Genomic DNA, 16,169 nt, shown 5'->3' with positions numbered 1-16,169 from the left:
ACTTCAGAACAAATAAATTTCAGCTCCCCCTACAAAACTTTTTTTGGTCCGTCAGATCTCCCTGACCTCTGATTCAAACTCAATTGCAAGCAGACTCTTACAGATCGTAAAAGTACGAAAAGAATGGCATTTCTAATAGAACTTTGGCAGTCGATTCTCACGCCCGGAACCACACCCGCACTTGTGACGGCGACCCACGTCTCCTTTGCAGCCCTCCTAGTAACCCTGGTGTTCCTGCTGTTTGCCACATACAACATCCACTTCTTCTTCCTCACGGTGATTGCCTCCGGACTGTGGGCCGCCATCACCTGGTTCATCCGAGAAATCGAGATCGAAAAGGCCAAACAGGCCGCAGCCAATCCCGACGGCGCAACCACCACTACCACCACCACCGACAACAAGCGTCCATCTACACCCGAGCCCATCTCCGTGTCAACATCGGCCTCACTAAAATCCCCTCCAGCTTCTCCCATGGTCCGAAGCAGACGTACCTAATCTAATAATTTGCATTTCTTACAGGGGTCAGGACTTGCCTCCGGCGGCTGGGGCTCTGCCCCAGACCCTGTAGCTCCTGCTTCGCAGGAGATGGCTGGGACCGTCGACACTGACGACTCGAGCGAAGCGAGAGGAGCCACGGGGTCTGGGGCAGAGCCCCAGCCGCCGGAGGTACAAACCCCCGACGATCGCGGAAAAACCCTGGGGGACACGCCTCCGGCGGCTGGGGCGCTGCCCCAGACCCCGTGGTTCCTGCTTCGCAGGAGTTTGCTAGGACCGTCGCCGTTAACGACTCGGGCACAGCGAGAGGAGCCACGGGATCTGGGGCAGCGCCCCAGCCGCCGGAGGCAGCACCCGCACCCTGTGACCCCTGTCGATCGCAGAAGACACAACTGACAGACGCAGGGTCCTGCAACGTAAATCGGATGCAGGGTCGCCGGGATGCAGGTGAAACGAAGATTCATTTCCGTGTGAGCTGCACTATTTTCTGTAATGCAAATGAAACCTAAGAGCCGAGTGTGAGTGATTTGTAAGAAAGCGATTTTGACTGTGGGCCAATTGGCTCGTGAGAAGTGAGACAGGTCGAGGTCAGGACCTAATCTCGAGGAGTAATTACAGTTTTACAGTTTAATCTCGTAGTCTGACACAGGCAATCAACGACCCCTCCCCTCATCCCTCACCCGCCCCAGCACTGGAAGCTGAAGCCGACATCGGACGAAGCCACGGATTTTGGGGGGTAAGAGAGCGACCTGCAGGTGGGCAGGAGCACTGCCTCGTGAGCTAGCTCCGGCGGCTGGGGCTCTGCCCCTGACCCCGTAGCTCCTGTTCCTCAGGGGGACTGGGACCGTTGAAGCTAACGACTCGAGCGAAGCGAGAGGAGCCACGGGGTCTGGGGCAGAGCCCCAGCCGCCGGAGGCAGACCTCCCACCCTCTCCCGTGCTGGCCCAATTCAACCCGGACGGTGGTGCGTCTGCAGCAGCAACCCCCACCGGCAGCCCCCAATCGCAGCTGAAGCCGAGAGCCGATGAGGCAGGGAGATTGTGGCCGGCCGCCTTTAGGGCCAGGGGGGGGGGGGGGGGGGGGCAGCAGCAGCAGCGACCAGCCGGCGGGAGCCAAGCCAACCAGCCAGCGAGCGGAGCCACGGCGCCGGGAGCATGGGCTGCTGGTGCTGGTGCTGGTGCTGCTGCGGACGGGCTGCTAAATCTGTAGAGTGGGAGAGAGGGAGCAGGAGATACAGACGGCCGCTCTCGCATGTGAAGCACGCCAATAAGTAACTCAGTTTAGGCTTTTGTCATCAGTTGCCGCCATACATCTCAGAAGAACCGTTTTCGCAGGCTTGGTTCCGTCGTTTTTTTTTGGTGACGCTATTGCATTTCGTCTTTTGGATCTCGACCTCCTCTACCAAATCTCCTGTCAATCAGCCGAATCAATAGGATCATGTCTGCTCCTCCAGGCCCCCCTCCTCCTCCTGTTCCTCAAGGTATGTCCTCTGATTCTCTGGACTTCAGTGCCACCTGCAATTGGTTCAAGGTTCGGCTGTTTCGATGTGAAAAGTGCCGGATTGGCTGCATTGGCACTTGTACTAACGTTTTTGACAGGCTGGCTCGCCAAGTTCGACCCTAACTACAAGACGTATGTTGTGTTCTTCTTCGATGGATTGGGGGGTTGTGCCTCCGGCGGCTGGGGCTCCGCCCCAGACCCCGTGGCTCCTGCTTCGCAGGAGATTTAGGGGGTGGTTATTAACATTTTGTAGATTTTATTATGTCAATTTAGCGACTGGAAAGTCGCAGTGGGAAAAGCCTCCAGGCAGCCCGGCACCTCCTCCCCCAGGTGGTTCTGGCGGCCCTCCTCCTTATAATCAGGGTCCTGCTCCTGGTTCAAGGGCGTACGGACCTGGTCCAGGTGGCCCAGGTGCTCCATACGGCGGTGGTCCTGGTTACGGCCCGGGTCCTGGTCATTATGGCCCTGGTCCTGGAGGTTACTCTCAGGGCCCTCCTCCTGGCGGTTATGGCGGGTACCCACCATCTCAGCCACAACCCCAGCCCGTCTACGTTCAACAGCAACCTCAGAAATCCAGCCGAATGGGCGGTATGGGCGGTATGGGCGGCATGGCCCTCGGTGCCGGAGCTGGTCTTCTCGGCGGTGTGCTATTAGGCGAGGCTCTAGACCACGACCAGAACACGGTCGTCGAGAACAACTACTACGATGACAGCCAGAACGACTACGGCAACAACGACTACGACAACAACAACTACGACAATAACGACTACGACAACCAGGACTTTGGCGGCGACGACGGCGGTGGCTGGTGATCCATGTAACTCATAAACGCATTTACTCTTCACACACACAGGGGTCTGCCTCCGGCGGCTGGGGCTCCGCCCCAGACCCCGTAGCTCTTGCTTCGCAAGAGGTTGCTAGGACCGTAGACGGAACGACTCGAGCGTAGCGAGAGGAGCAGCGGGGTCTGGGGCGGAGCCCCAGCCGCCGGAGGCATATGTGCCCCCCAAATCATTCAGGGAATTGAAATTACTATGTACAAGGGTGAGATGCTGGTGACGGGGACGGGCTAGTCAATCTCGTCGATGTTGAGTTGCGAGGTGCCTTTGGCGTCGGTGACGGTTTTGGTCTCTTCGCGGAGGAGTCCGCCGAGTGTGGATTCGTCTCGGAGGTATACCCATTTGCCGGAGACCCAGTCGTAGCGTTTGGGTCCCGAGATCGGGCTGGATAGCCAGATCTGTTTGTTTGGTGGCTGTTTGTTGATAACGTAGGTGCCTATTGGCGGCAGGGTCAGTGTGAACACTCCTTGCTTAATTGTTGTTAGTACGTTTGTCTCGTGGCACTTTTGTCGTCTATCTCATATAGTTTTGTTCATGGAACCAGACCCAGAACCATATGTTCACTATCGTCAATTATTTCATGTTCTGGGGTAGGATGTACTTACAGCCAGATCACAGTCGATTTCAGGCACCTCTTCCGCCAGAGTCTCATATCCTTCTAGCAGCACTTCCATAGTATGGTCTGCCAGCTCGTGGTACTTGGCTATTGGCAGCTCATCTTCCTGACCACCGGTACTTGTACTTTCACTACCGGAGTAGTACCGGACTACTGACGGAGGAGCCCTCATCACCAGACGGCTCCTCTGACAACTACGGGCCTCTACTACAGCCTTTCTGCCGAGCACACTCGTGTGACGACCGATTCTCGCAAGCATTGATACCTGAATTCTCCAAATCTTCCACCCTGTTCAAACAAAACCGAACAACCACACCTGTCTGATCCAGATCACCTGGTACCTTTACGGCGGTCGCCATATCCCATGATCCGATGCCATCTCCTCTCCTCCACCACTGTATCCGGCACGGGTATCCGTGTATCAGCCTGTAGGTGGAGGTGTGCCTCCGGCGGCTGGGGCTCCGCCCCAGACCCCGCTGCTCCTCTCGCTGCGCTCGAGTCGGGAGAGAGGGGTCCCTGGCATTGCTGGGTGGTCGGATGGTGAGAGTTTGGGGAGCGTGGGAGCCTGGGACCCTGCGTCTGTTTGGACCCTGCGTGTGCCCTGTATCCGCCAGCCACATGCGTGTATCAGGCCCCACACCGACAAACGCCCGACCGACTCGCGGCCCGAGTTCCACTCCCCAAAGAAAACAACCCTGCCAGTTTCCCCACCCTACCAGGGACCCCCTCGCCCGACTCGAGCGAAGCGAGAGGAGCCGCGGGGTCTGGGGCGGAGCCCCAGCCGCCGGAGGCAGAGTCCCCGTTAGTGTTTGTGTTTGTTTTACGGCTGGCATGCAGAAGTAGCAGGAGATCTACGGAATGAGAGTCGGTTCGGGTTTATCATGTTTTGGGCGGACTGAAAACGTTAGAATTGCAGAACGGCTGTTTGGTTAGTAAGAGAGGGGCCCGCGGGGCTACGGACCGGCAGGCAGCAGCAGACGGAGCGAGACAGGAGGGGGTGTGGGTGCGGAGGAGAGTGAGACTCCTGGTTAAGGGACTCCCGACGACGGGCAGCAGATACATACTGTACATACGCCAAACACACGCTGAAGTTTAGGTCGCACTTGCATATTGGGGTTGGAGTTTAAAGCAGTAGAGCGTAAACCCGATTTTCACCTAATCCGTACCTTGACTACATCGACCAACATAAACTACAGTTGTTTGTTATTGTACGTTTTCGTCTTGTGAACCTGTTGTTCGACTGAACGTGAAGAAGTTTGACTCAGGGTCAGAGCGAAGAGAGGTTTGTTAGGTGTTTCAGTTGGTTGTGTCTATTGTTTGGTATTTACCAGAGATAGGGAGTCACTGAGAGAGTGAGAGCTTTGTTGTTGATCTATCTAAGAATCTCTCAACAGCCAGTCTGTTTGGATAAAAAGACTGTTTTTTTGCTAAGACTTCACCAAGTATTGTTTGGTTTAGTGAAAACAGGGAAATTAGTAAAGTTTATTTATTGATCTGGAAAAGTACCTCGTCTGTTGCAACTTTCGTTATCAGACAGTCAAGTACATACGCACACACGCATAGGAACGAGAGGTGTAAGTAGTAAAAAGTGAGAAGTTGAGGTGGTTCAGTATCCGATTTGTCAGGTTGGATGTGTTTATCGGTGGTAACTGGTGTGTGAGGTTGTGGAGTGTTGTTGATGGGTTCTGTTTATATCACGGCTGGTATTATGGATGGCAGAAGGGGAGCAGAGAGGTGATGTCGTAATAGAAGAGTAGATAATGGAGTTGCTTTAGTTGCTGGAAATACTGGGTTTGAAATAGTACCTGTAGCTGTTGTGGACATGACATGACAGGTGATGACTGTCGGTCTGCTTTATGGCTGGCTGGTATCGAGTCTGGGGAGGTGTTTGATTAGTACTAACTTGGTAGCAGGCGAGACATCGTACTTGGTTCATGCCTCTGAGTATACAAAAGGTGATCAGAGAAGGACTCTGATACATATAATTTCAGTGCATTTGCGATACATTCATTCTAGAAGTTACTGTGATATCGGTGGTTTAGATCGCGCAACCCGAAATTTAAAATATGGAGGACGGGCCAGTAGATGTGCCTGGTGCTGAAAGCACGTCGGCAGGTGTTGATGATAGTAGTACAAGGTTAAACTACGAGCTTGTGTCAGCTTTATTGTTTAATAGACGCACGGGTTCAGAAAATACTCCAGAAACTACTACGAATTTAGAAAGTTCAAGCTCGTCGATGGATAAGGAGGTTGATGGTGAACCGATTACAAACCCTGAACTGAAATCAGATGCCAACGTCGATTCGCCATTTAACGACAGCAACTCTCAAGACGTGTCTGCTGAAGCAAATTCTGAAACTAGAGCTAATCCATTTCTCGATTCGCTGTTGACAGCCAAGAAAAAGAGAAATACATTAAAGATCCAGCGCGCAAGAGAGACTATTAAGAGACAAGTGTCGACCGGATCGAATCCTAGTACTGCTGCTAGAAGGATATGGGCTAATGGACGTGAAATCACACCTGTGACGCCTGCCAGTCCCTCTGCTGACGTTGTTGATGAGATGACTATCGATAATGACGAGAGCGATATTACCGTTAGTAATGTGTCAACCAGCAGCGGTCTCAAGATTGTAACCAGATCAAATAGAGGTGATGGAAGAGTTGGTGGAGTTTCGAGGGATGAAGACGATATTGACATCCTGACTGTAAAAACTTTGACCAAACTTCCATCCCAGACATATTCCCATCGCGATTATCCACTGGCTAGCGAGCCAACTCCTTCCTTTTTACGGTCGTTCCGATTTCTTCATAATGGCGTCGAGACGGTTTTCCAGGAAGAGGATGCTAATAGTATAATGAAAAACCCCACATCCAGTTCAACCAATACCGTGACGAGTGGTACACACGGTCCTAAAAAGCATTATATCCCAGTAACTGACTCAACATATGGCACTATTACTCCTGGTAGTGGCACTGCTCCACCGTTAACGAAAAGATACAGACTTGATAGTGCGGCATTAGATGATCACGATTCACCAGTGTGCACGACCACTGATCAGGACATACAGGAAGTAGAGGTCATTAATCTTTTGGGAGTAGACAGGGCATCTGATATGCCAGAGTCTAATGCTATTAGCAGCCCAAGTCCTGCTCCTGAAGACGAGGTTATTGTCGTGAGAGAAATGCATGGGTCACCCCATATGTCGCTGCCTTCGCCATCAGCGTCGCCCATTGGAAGTCATAATAGCATGGATCAAGACGTTGTTGTCGATCAAACTAGACAGCAAATGTTTGAGCAGAATGAGTCTGAAGTACAAGATAAGGACGACCTGGAGATGCTGTCAGAATCTGACAAGTCACTAGCGGTTAGGTCTCCTCGTACCGTTCATAGCGTCAATAAGGATACGATATCCTCAATTTCTAGACTTGTCAATGATTTTGATGACTTACCAGCCCAGCTGAGACGTTATGTTTTATTTAACCTGCTGAAAAAATCCGACCGGACGTCGCTGTCAATGATGTCCAACATTATCATACCGTCATTGCGATGCGATTTCCTGTCGTTATTACCCATCGAACTGTCATATAATATCTTGTCATATCTGGATCATAAGAGTCTCTGTCGTGCCGCTCAAGTCTCGCGTAAATGGAGACATATCGTAGATTCTTCGGAATGGGTCTGGAAAAATCTTTTGGAAAAAGACAATTTTGCTTTGAGTGCTCGCGATTATCAAGAAGCTGTTGAAGAAGGTTGGGATTATGTATCTTGGAAGGGAACACGCACTCGTACCTCGTCTGTATCATCTTCATCGACATCTATTATGCCTTCTCTTTCGACAAACGGGTTGTATCAAGTGCCTGCTCGTGCTCGTAACCGCTGTCACGATACTAGTCATGTGCACGACCCCCATACTAATGCATGCGGTCCTTCCAAACAGCCATCAGCTTCATTTTCATTATCGTCCTCAACATCATCAGCATCTTCATCAGCATCGTCAGATTCATCTTCATGTCCACCTATTAACATTTACAAAGCTATTTACCGCCGCAAATTCCTAATCAACAGAAACTGGTTGAACCCAAATTCACGACCCAAGCACCTACAGGTTCGCGGCCACGGTCACGACGTAGTCACTTGTCTGCAGTTTGATGATGAAAGAATTATCACTGGTTCCGACGACAATACTATCAATGTCTATGATACCAAGACGGGTCAACTGATTCGACAATTTACTGGTCATGATGGAGGTGTGTGGGCCTTGAAATATATCAACAAGCGCACTCTTATTTCTGGTGCTACCGACCGTACAGTAAGAGTGTGGGATATTGAAAAGGGTAAATGTACCCATGTATTTTACGGTCATACATCTACAGTGCGTTGTTTGGATGTTATTGATCCTATTCCTTATACAGACAAGGTGACGGGCCAAGTTACCCACATCCCTGAGGTGCCAATGATTGTGACTGGATCCAGAGATGCCACGTTGAGAATGTGGAGATTGCCCACTGTTGATGACGAAGAGTATCTTGTTACACCACCAGCAATGGATGCTGTACATGTTAGCGATCCATATTTCGTTCGTGCTCTTCGTGGTCATAGCAATTCTGTGCGAGCCATTTCTGGCTATGGAGATACTGTGGTTTCAGGATCCTACGACACAACTGTACGAGTGTGGAATGTTGCCACTGGCGAGTGTCGCTGGGAGCTTACGGGACATGTCCAGCGAGTATATTCTGCTGTCATGGATCATAAACGTAATAGATGTATCTCTGGTAGTATGGATTGGTTCGTAAAAGTGTGGTGTCTTGAGACTGGTTCTCTGTTATACACTTTGGAAGGACATACCTCGCTCGTTGGTCTTCTTGATTTGAACAGAACTACACTTGTCTCAGCAGCTGCTGACTCGACACTTCGAATCTGGGACCCTGAAGATGGTAGACTTATGCACAAGCTTCAAGGTCACCAGGGCGCTATTACCTGTTTCCAGCATGACGAGAACAAGGTTGTTTCAGGCTCAGAGAAAACACTCAAATTATGGGATACTCATAGCGGCAACTTGGTTAGAGACCTGTTGACTGATTTGTCTGGAATCTGGCAAGTCTGTTTTGATGACCGCAGATGTGTCGTTGCTGTTAAACGAAACGAAGAGACGTACATTGAAGTCCTCGATTTTGACTACGACCCGACCGAGGCTAAGGTTCGTCTCTGAGGGTCCGACGTTTCGCCGGACGAGCTATAATCAGTTTTCTTCCGTCTAAATACATACCATATCCGACGGTCCTGGTTTATGTTTCTACTTTTTTTTATTTATTTCTTGTGTATTAATATATATAATGCATACTAAGTGTTCGTCATAAATTTGGTGGTTCTTAGACCATGAAAGATTCTCCGCATCCACACTCGCCCTTGGAATTAGGATTGTGGAAGACAAATCTGCTCGCCAGTTTATCGTCGACCCAGTCCATTTCCGATCCAATAATACTAAATAGAGCCTTGGAATCGATCAACACTTTAACACCGTCTTGAATGATTTCCTCGTCAAACTTGCCTGGCTCTGATACATATTCCAAGTGGTATGTAAGACCCGAACATCCTCTATTACGAACGCCAATTCTAATCAGCTTAGGATCGGGCGAGTCTAGTAATGCATTGAGATGTTCTACAGCTGACGCCGTTAGCTTAATAGCAGCCTTTCTGGGTCTTAGCTTTCTTCTTGGCTTGACAGCTGGACTTGTAGATGCAGTGGTGTTGGTGGTGGAAACGGGAATATGAGTACTCAAATCGGTGGTGTTTTTAGTGTTTGGAATAATAGTAGATGCTGTAGTGGATGTCGTTGAATTCGTTGAAGTAGAGGCAGTGCTGGCTGTAGCATTCACAGCTGGGGCTGCCGGTCGGCTGACTGGGGCCTGTGGTTGTACGGGTCTTGCAAATGGCTTTGATGCTTTTGAGAAAGGTTTAGCAGCTCGTAGTAAGCTCTTACTGGTGGCTTCACCAAAGCTGTGACTGGCCCATGTCTTGCCGGAATTAGCTGTTTGCTGACCCTGGTTAGCAGAAGCCGATGCTGAAGAAGATGGGAGAGATCCAAACACCGATGGCGAGATCTTCGACACCGGCGTTACTGGCACCGTCTGTAGATATCTCTTAGCAGAGGTTCTAATAAGGGTGGGAATCTGATCCTTGATTAACATTGCGACTCAAATGTGATAGGTAATGAACTGATTGATCTGTTTGTCACAAAATCTAATGCTTGTGATACCTGATATGGAAAATATTACCTGACCACTATCACAACACAGACAATATCGTCTAATAAATAAACTTAATAAAATGAGAACCCAACTAATACAATTGGCCTGATAATCTGTCAATTGACTCTGAAACTATAACCACTGTCCAAACTCGGATATATGGTTTTACTCAAAACTTCTCTATACCTGAGATTACCGATAACAATCTGAACCCTTCTATTGATGTGAATATTAGCCACAAACCGGTATTTCACTGATGTTATCTGTTCTTATCTGTTGTTGTATCAAGTTGTCTGACCAGATGTTAGATTTACACCGGAAGTTATCTCAACGGGGTTGGGGCTTAGAAATATTACCAATAAACCGTCGCTCAAATACTAAATTTGCGTCTATTGCTCCATACTTCCCACCTGACTTTTCGTGGGTACGGGTTTGATCCCCTAAACAGCCCTCGAATCTCTCCGTAAAACTCCCAACTCCACCACCGTCAAGGTCAGCAGCGACTAATTACAAACACTCCTATTGGCCAGATAATTAATCCGGCCCCCGACCGGTGTCAGCGTTTCCCTACAGTACACAGCAGCCAGTCTTCCTACCCATCCATGACGAACCCACCAGACTTTATCGCCTGATCCCTCGAAAAACGAAATAATAGGCCAATAACGACTCCACTGAAACGGTTCTAGTGCTTTCTGTTACAAAATACCCAATTGGCCAGTCACTCCACCACGCAGTTCGGAGCCGGCTCGGGCTCGTTGAAACACCCTAACCTCTTTCGTGGAGATAGTCGATAAAGACTGAACAGGAAATTTCACAACAACCGGAGACTGCCTCCGGCAGCTGGGGCTCTGCCCCAGACCCCGTGGCTCCTGCTTCGCAGGAGATGCTAAGACTTTGGCTGACCAGGTTCATAGTGAGCTGTAGTTAGACTGTCATTAGAAAAAAACAATCAGATATTTTAATTAACTAAACAAATCATTCATTGAGGGTCATACATAATTTATAGTCTGCTGCCAAGGTTGATTTGGACCGACTTGACTTGTGTGTAGGTCTTGAGACCGTACTCACCGAGTTCAGAGCCAATTCCACTCATTTTGAAACCACCGAAGGGGATACGGATATCCGAATCGTTGGTAGAGTTAATCCAGACGGTACCAGCATCGATCTCGTTGGCAAGCTTGTGAGCACGGGTGATGTTTTGTGTGAAGATAGCAGCACCAAGACCGTAGATAGTGTCATTGGCCAACTCAAGAGCCTCCTCCTCAGTGGAGAACTTGCCAACAACAACGACAGGACCGAAGATCTCCTCTCTGACAATAGTCATCTCAGGCTTGACATCAGCGAAAACAGTAGGCTTGATGTAGAAACCGTTGCCAGAAGAGCCAGCCTCGCCACCAGTGACGAGAGTAGCACCTTCCTTCTTGCCGGCATCAATGTAGCTGAGAACTCTCTTTTGTTGGACGTCAGTCACTTGAGGACCGTGGCCAACCTCGTCGTTGAATGGGTCTCCCATCTTGGTTGAAGCTTCGACTTCAGCCTTAATGGCCTTGACAAACTTGTCATAAATAGTGTCTTGAACATAGAGACGAGAAGTAGCACAGCACACTTGACCTTGGTTGTACATGATACCGAAAACGGCCCACTTGACAGCCTGCTCGAAATCGGCATCGTCGAAAACAAGCATGGGTGACTTACCACCACACTCTAAAGTGACGGCCTTCAAGTTAGAGGCAGCAGCCATTTGCATAATAAGCTTACCAGTGGCGGTAGAACCAGTGAATGCGATCTTGTCGACATCCATGTGAGAAGCCAATGGGGCACCGGCATCCTTACCGTAACCGGAAATAATGTTAATGACACCAGGAGGGAATCCGGCCTTGACAACAAGGTTACCGAAGTAAAGCATTGACAAAGGAGTCTGCTCAGCAGTCTTCAAGACAATGACATTACCAGTGGCAATAGCAGGTCCGATTTTCCAGGCAGCCATGGCCAAAGGATAGTTCCAAGGAATGATCTGACCACAAACACCGAACGGTTGGTGTCTGGTGAATGCAAACTTGTCGTCCGACTCCATAATGGTCTTTCCTTGGATCTTATCAGCCCAACCACCGTAATAGTTGAAAACATTGATACACTCATCCACATCATAAGTGGCATTGTTGTTTCTAGGCTTACCAGAATCAGCAGCTTCAATGGCAGTAAGAGTAGCACGGTGTTCTTCCATCAAATCAGCCAACTTGTGAAGTAGCTTGGATCTCTCGGCACCAGGAGTCTTCTTCCAAACGGTCTTGTAAGCCTTTCTGGCAGCAGCGACAGCAATATCGACATCGTCTTTGTCAGCAGCATGCACTTCAGTAATGACCTTTTCAGTAGCAGGATTCACAGTAGCCAAAGTCTTGCCGTTCTTGGCAGCAACAAATTGGTTATTGATGAACAAACCAGTAGGCTGCTCGTAAGTGACATCACCAAGGGTGATTTTTGTGGATACAGGAAGAACCATCTATAATAGTTAGTATTTGTGCTTTGCACAACAATTCTCATCGACTTAGATTTAAAACCAAACGAAGGTTTGAAGCTATAATAAAGCACCATGTCTGCTTGATCTGATTGATCTGATTCTTTAGTCCAATTCAAATTACCAGGCAATCAATCACATCCAACCGCCAATTTCAATTCTAACCACTTACTTTTTGTGTGTCTTTTAGTAGTCTGTTAAATTTGAAGATAGTTTTTTCTTAGTTCTCCGAGCTAGCTGATCTGGACTCTTATAAATACTCACTGGATTCTGTGGGGTCGCCGGGCTCGCTGACGCTTATCAGTTTAGCCGCCCCGCTGCCTGGTTTGCCAAACCAGTTCGGGAAGGCAGATGCGTTATCGATGGTCCTCCTGCTACCAGCAGAGACCCCGCTGCAGCGGCCCAAACGTGCCTTCCTGAGAAATCAGCGCCGGGAGCGCATCTGCAGTTGCTGGGAAGGGGCAGTCATCTGGACAGGGTAGGCACTGGCGGGTTGAGTGTGAGCGGGTTAATTGGCGGCTGTGGGTTTTTGCCTCCGGCGGCTGAGGCGCTGCCCCAGACCCTGTTGTGCTCGCTTCGTTAGCGGCTGGGGGGTTGTGGGGTTCGGAAGCAGAGCTCGCTTTGCCGTGATTTCACTCACTGGATCGAGTCAGGCTCGAAATTGTCCGCGGAACCGGTGTTGAAAAATGGGTCGAGGAGACCATGAAAAAAACCAAACACAAAAATTTAAAAGCAGTTTCGACACCGGGTACTCAATTGCCAGACGCCCGACGCCGCTCGCGCAGCGAGCACAACGGGGGTCTGGGGCAGCGCCCCAGCCGCCGGAGGCATCTGGACCCTGACGATGCGATCGTCCCTGTCACGATATCAGCCTCGTCAAGTGAAATATTTCATGCATGAGATAAGATAGGAGATCAAATAATGTCAGATCAGATCTCAGATCTAAGTGTTAATTTTCATATATAAATCCTTTGGGCCTTATGTTGAGATTGGGTCTGGGATTGGGCTGGAGTGGCCCGAGGTGCTCATGGGGTTCGAAAGTTTCATATGGTTTGGGTTTGAGGAAGCAACTGGATGTAAAGGCAGCTCAGGGGGTGGTGACGTCGCGAAAGTATATGGTACTTGCAATAGAATCGTCGTGTGACGATTCGGCGGTCTGTTTAATTGATCGGAGAGAAGACTCGGGTGCTCCTGTTATTGTGGACCATGTAACTAGATCACTGGATACTGCAAAGGCTGGCGGTATCATTCCAATCGATGCAGTAGCTCACCACTTGTCCAGCATCGCACCGTTGGTATCACAAGTGTTGGAACGTAATGGCCTGTCAAAAGTGGATCTGGTATGTGCAACAAAGGGCCCGGGAATGTTCTCGTCGCTTTCTAGTGGGTTTAATCTTGCCAAGGGTCTCTCTATTGCCTGGAACGTTCCATTGATCGGTGTGCACCATATGCTGGGTCATTTGCTAACCCCGAGATTTTTCACAAATGGACAAGAACCTAAATTCCCTTTTCTATGTCTACTCACTAGTGGCGGACATACGATGCTGGTACTGTGTAAAAGTTTGTTCGAGCATGAAATCCTTGCCAATACTATGGATGTCGCCATTGGAAACTCACTAGATAAATGCGCCCGTGAAATAGGTCTTAGTGGCCAGATGTTGGGTAAAGAACTAGAATTATTTATTAACGAACGTGATGAAAGTCATGATCCTCATTGCGTTCCTGCCGAATTTGCATTCCCCAATCCTCTTCAAAATAGATGTGGTCGTAAAGATATGGTCGCATTTTCATTTGCATCTTTTATATCAGTTATGGGTCGTTCTCGTGATCGTATTTACGGGCCTGACACCACTCTTGCATCACTCTCCGTGAGTCAACGTCGGGAAATCGGGCATCGCGCTCAGACTGCTATATTCAATCATCTAGCGAGTAAAGTCAGGCTAGCCATTCAACAAATGCAAGATACCCATGACATGGACCCTGCAACCAACACGTCTACGTCGGCGCCTATCGACTTTGTGTGCTCTGGAGGAGTGGCTTCGAACAAGCTTCTTCGTGAAATGCTCTCTTCGCAACTCGGATCATATAACCTGAAGTTTCACTACCCGGACCCAAAGTGGTGCACAGATAATGCTCTCATGATAGGATGGGCTGGAATCGAGCTCCATGAAAGTGGCTTGTACCGTCCTACGGAGCTGGACGAATTGCCTATACCGAAGTGGCCTCTAGATGAGTTCACTGCGAGTGCGTAGACTCATCATCACCATGGTATTTTGGTATACTGGGAATAATGGTTCTCACAAAACCAATTTGCGAAAATGTAGAGTTGCCATAATAGTGTGTCTCAAGTGTTCTTGAGGTGTATCTCCAAAAGCTGATCAAGCCAGCTTACTACTACCTGGTTTCACACCAAAGTCCTGTCAAGCCAGAAAAGTAGAAACTAGACACTCAATCCAACAGTCTGCCGGACTCAACAAAGTGGCTACTGTTACTATATTCTCCACTGGTCTTATTGTATATAAAATATCATTGCATTTGAATTCAAAAGTTTGGTCATTACTGGCAAGTTCATTATGTACTATTAGTTATTGCCATAGTTAAATATGCTGTGGTATTAGTTTCGTGTTTCTCACATTAATATGTTCATGCTCTCATTATGATTGTTAACTCCTGGACCATCCATGGTCCGTAGAGTCATTCTACCGGTTTTTATTTGTATCCGAGTTTCCTCGCGATGGTATTGCTGGTTCTTCAACATCGTCGTAGATATCGCATAATTCTTTCCATGTTTCCATATCCAGATCAATAATCAGTTGAGTTCGGGTGGCATTCTGACCAGATTTCGCTGACGGGTTGTTTTTGGCAGCAGTATCACGCTGTGTGGGCTCATTATCTTTAACTACCGCAATAACAGGAATACCATCATTATGGTCGAGTGAAACTTTTCCTATTTTAATGAGGAAACTTACAAAAAATAGATTTTCTACTGTTTCGGAAAAACTGAATGGATTGAGGATAAATTCCAACAGTGATATAGGTGCTATTGATCCGTCATCCTCGGGCTCTTGTTCTTCTTCCAGTTCAACAAGCAAATCAAAGATAAATTTAATCAGATTTCCCTGTTCAGCATCTTCTTCTCCTTGGTATGTATCTTTGACATCAGCTGGTGCAGAAGCTGTACCAACGTTTAATTTAATCCTCTCTCTTCTCTTAATGGGTTTTTTGTCGACATTTAATGGCCCATACAAGAAACCGATAGTTGGCACGCGGTACATCTTTTTATACACAAAAACGCCTAATTCGCTTACATTAGTAATCGAATCAGGATCATATCCGTTGACAGTGCCGCCTACATCTGTGCCATTGGTACTAGAGTTTCGCTGTGGATTGACTATTTCCTGAAGTGCACTCAAATACTGATCCAAATTAAACTCTTTTGTGGTATCGAAAGTCGAATTTGTAGCTCTCTGACGAAGTAATCCTGTGCTAGTAACGTGAACTCTGGAATGTTCATACATCTGCTCAGTACTTCCTGATCTCTCCAGAAGACGTTGATTAGAATCTATCACTAGAGCCAGCGGCGATATCTCTGTTCCTGGTTTCACCAGATCATCTGCCTTGGCTTCCAGCGTACCGTAAAGCTGTGTATAGCTTCGGCCAGCCAAGCTTTCTTCGGCAATATCACCATTTGTTGGAACTGTCATGATCTCGCCAAAGTCTGTGTAGCTGCGAAACAAACACGAATTCTCGCGTGACGCGCTATCTCATAAAACATTGCAGACAGCTGCCGCAGGGTTCGTGGCGCACATTTCAGATGGAATATGGCCGATTCAATCTCGTTAAAATCACTATTACTCTTAGTATTGAAATAAACCTCAATACAGAAGGTATTATAAGACACCAGACAAGAGTCTCTGAGTCAACATACAAGTGTGGAGGATATCTTTTGCGAATT

General features: G+C 48.5%; 6 protein-coding genes across 6 annotated transcripts; 3 read left to right on the top strand and 3 right to left on the bottom strand.

Moving 5' to 3' along the window:
* Positions 1-2,129: 2,129 nt before the first annotated feature.
* AWJ20_1887 (uncharacterized protein) lies at positions 2,130-2,807 on the top strand (the record flags this gene model as incomplete). The annotated part of the gene is made up of 1 exon (XM_018878800.1): positions 2,130-2,807. The coding sequence occupies one exon, from the start codon at positions 2,130-2,132 to the stop codon at positions 2,805-2,807; it is 678 nt and encodes a 225-aa protein (XP_018736067.1).
* Positions 2,808-5,516: 2,709 nt separating this feature from the next.
* Positions 5,517-8,660, top strand: CDC4 (SCF ubiquitin ligase complex subunit CDC4; the record flags this gene model as incomplete). Its single annotated transcript, XM_018878799.1, has 1 exon — positions 5,517-8,660. One exon carries the CDS (start codon positions 5,517-5,519, stop codon positions 8,658-8,660), a length of 3,144 nt encoding a protein of 1,047 aa, XP_018736066.1.
* Positions 8,661-8,820: 160 nt separating this feature from the next.
* On the bottom strand, positions 8,821-9,639 carry ISA1 (Isa1p; the record flags this gene model as incomplete). Its single annotated transcript, XM_018878798.1, has 1 exon — positions 8,821-9,639. The coding sequence occupies one exon, from the start codon at positions 9,637-9,639 to the stop codon at positions 8,821-8,823; it is 819 nt and encodes a 272-aa protein (XP_018736065.1).
* Positions 9,640-10,699: 1,060 nt separating this feature from the next.
* Positions 10,700-12,199, bottom strand: ALD2 (aldehyde dehydrogenase (NAD(+)) ALD2; the record flags this gene model as incomplete). The annotated part of the gene is made up of 1 exon (XM_018878797.1): positions 10,700-12,199. The coding sequence occupies one exon, from the start codon at positions 12,197-12,199 to the stop codon at positions 10,700-10,702; it is 1,500 nt and encodes a 499-aa protein (XP_018736064.1).
* A 995-nt stretch (positions 12,200-13,194) lies between these two features.
* On the top strand, positions 13,195-14,466 carry QRI7 (Qri7p; the record flags this gene model as incomplete). The annotated part of the gene is made up of 1 exon (XM_018878796.1): positions 13,195-14,466. One exon carries the CDS (start codon positions 13,195-13,197, stop codon positions 14,464-14,466), a length of 1,272 nt encoding a protein of 423 aa, XP_018736063.1.
* A 447-nt stretch (positions 14,467-14,913) lies between these two features.
* Positions 14,914-15,918, bottom strand: NSE4 (Nse4p; the record flags this gene model as incomplete). The annotated part of the gene is made up of 1 exon (XM_018878795.1): positions 14,914-15,918. One exon carries the CDS (start codon positions 15,916-15,918, stop codon positions 14,914-14,916), a length of 1,005 nt encoding a protein of 334 aa, XP_018736062.1.
* Between the last annotated feature and the right edge of the window lie 251 nt (positions 15,919-16,169).

The sequence above is a fragment of the Sugiyamaella lignohabitans genome, chromosome A, assembly GCF_001640025.1.
Source record: "Sugiyamaella lignohabitans strain CBS 10342 chromosome A, complete sequence".
Taxonomy (NCBI): domain Eukaryota; kingdom Fungi; phylum Ascomycota; class Dipodascomycetes; order Dipodascales; family Trichomonascaceae; genus Sugiyamaella; species Sugiyamaella lignohabitans.
This window is presented reverse-complemented; position numbering and strand designations above follow the sequence as displayed.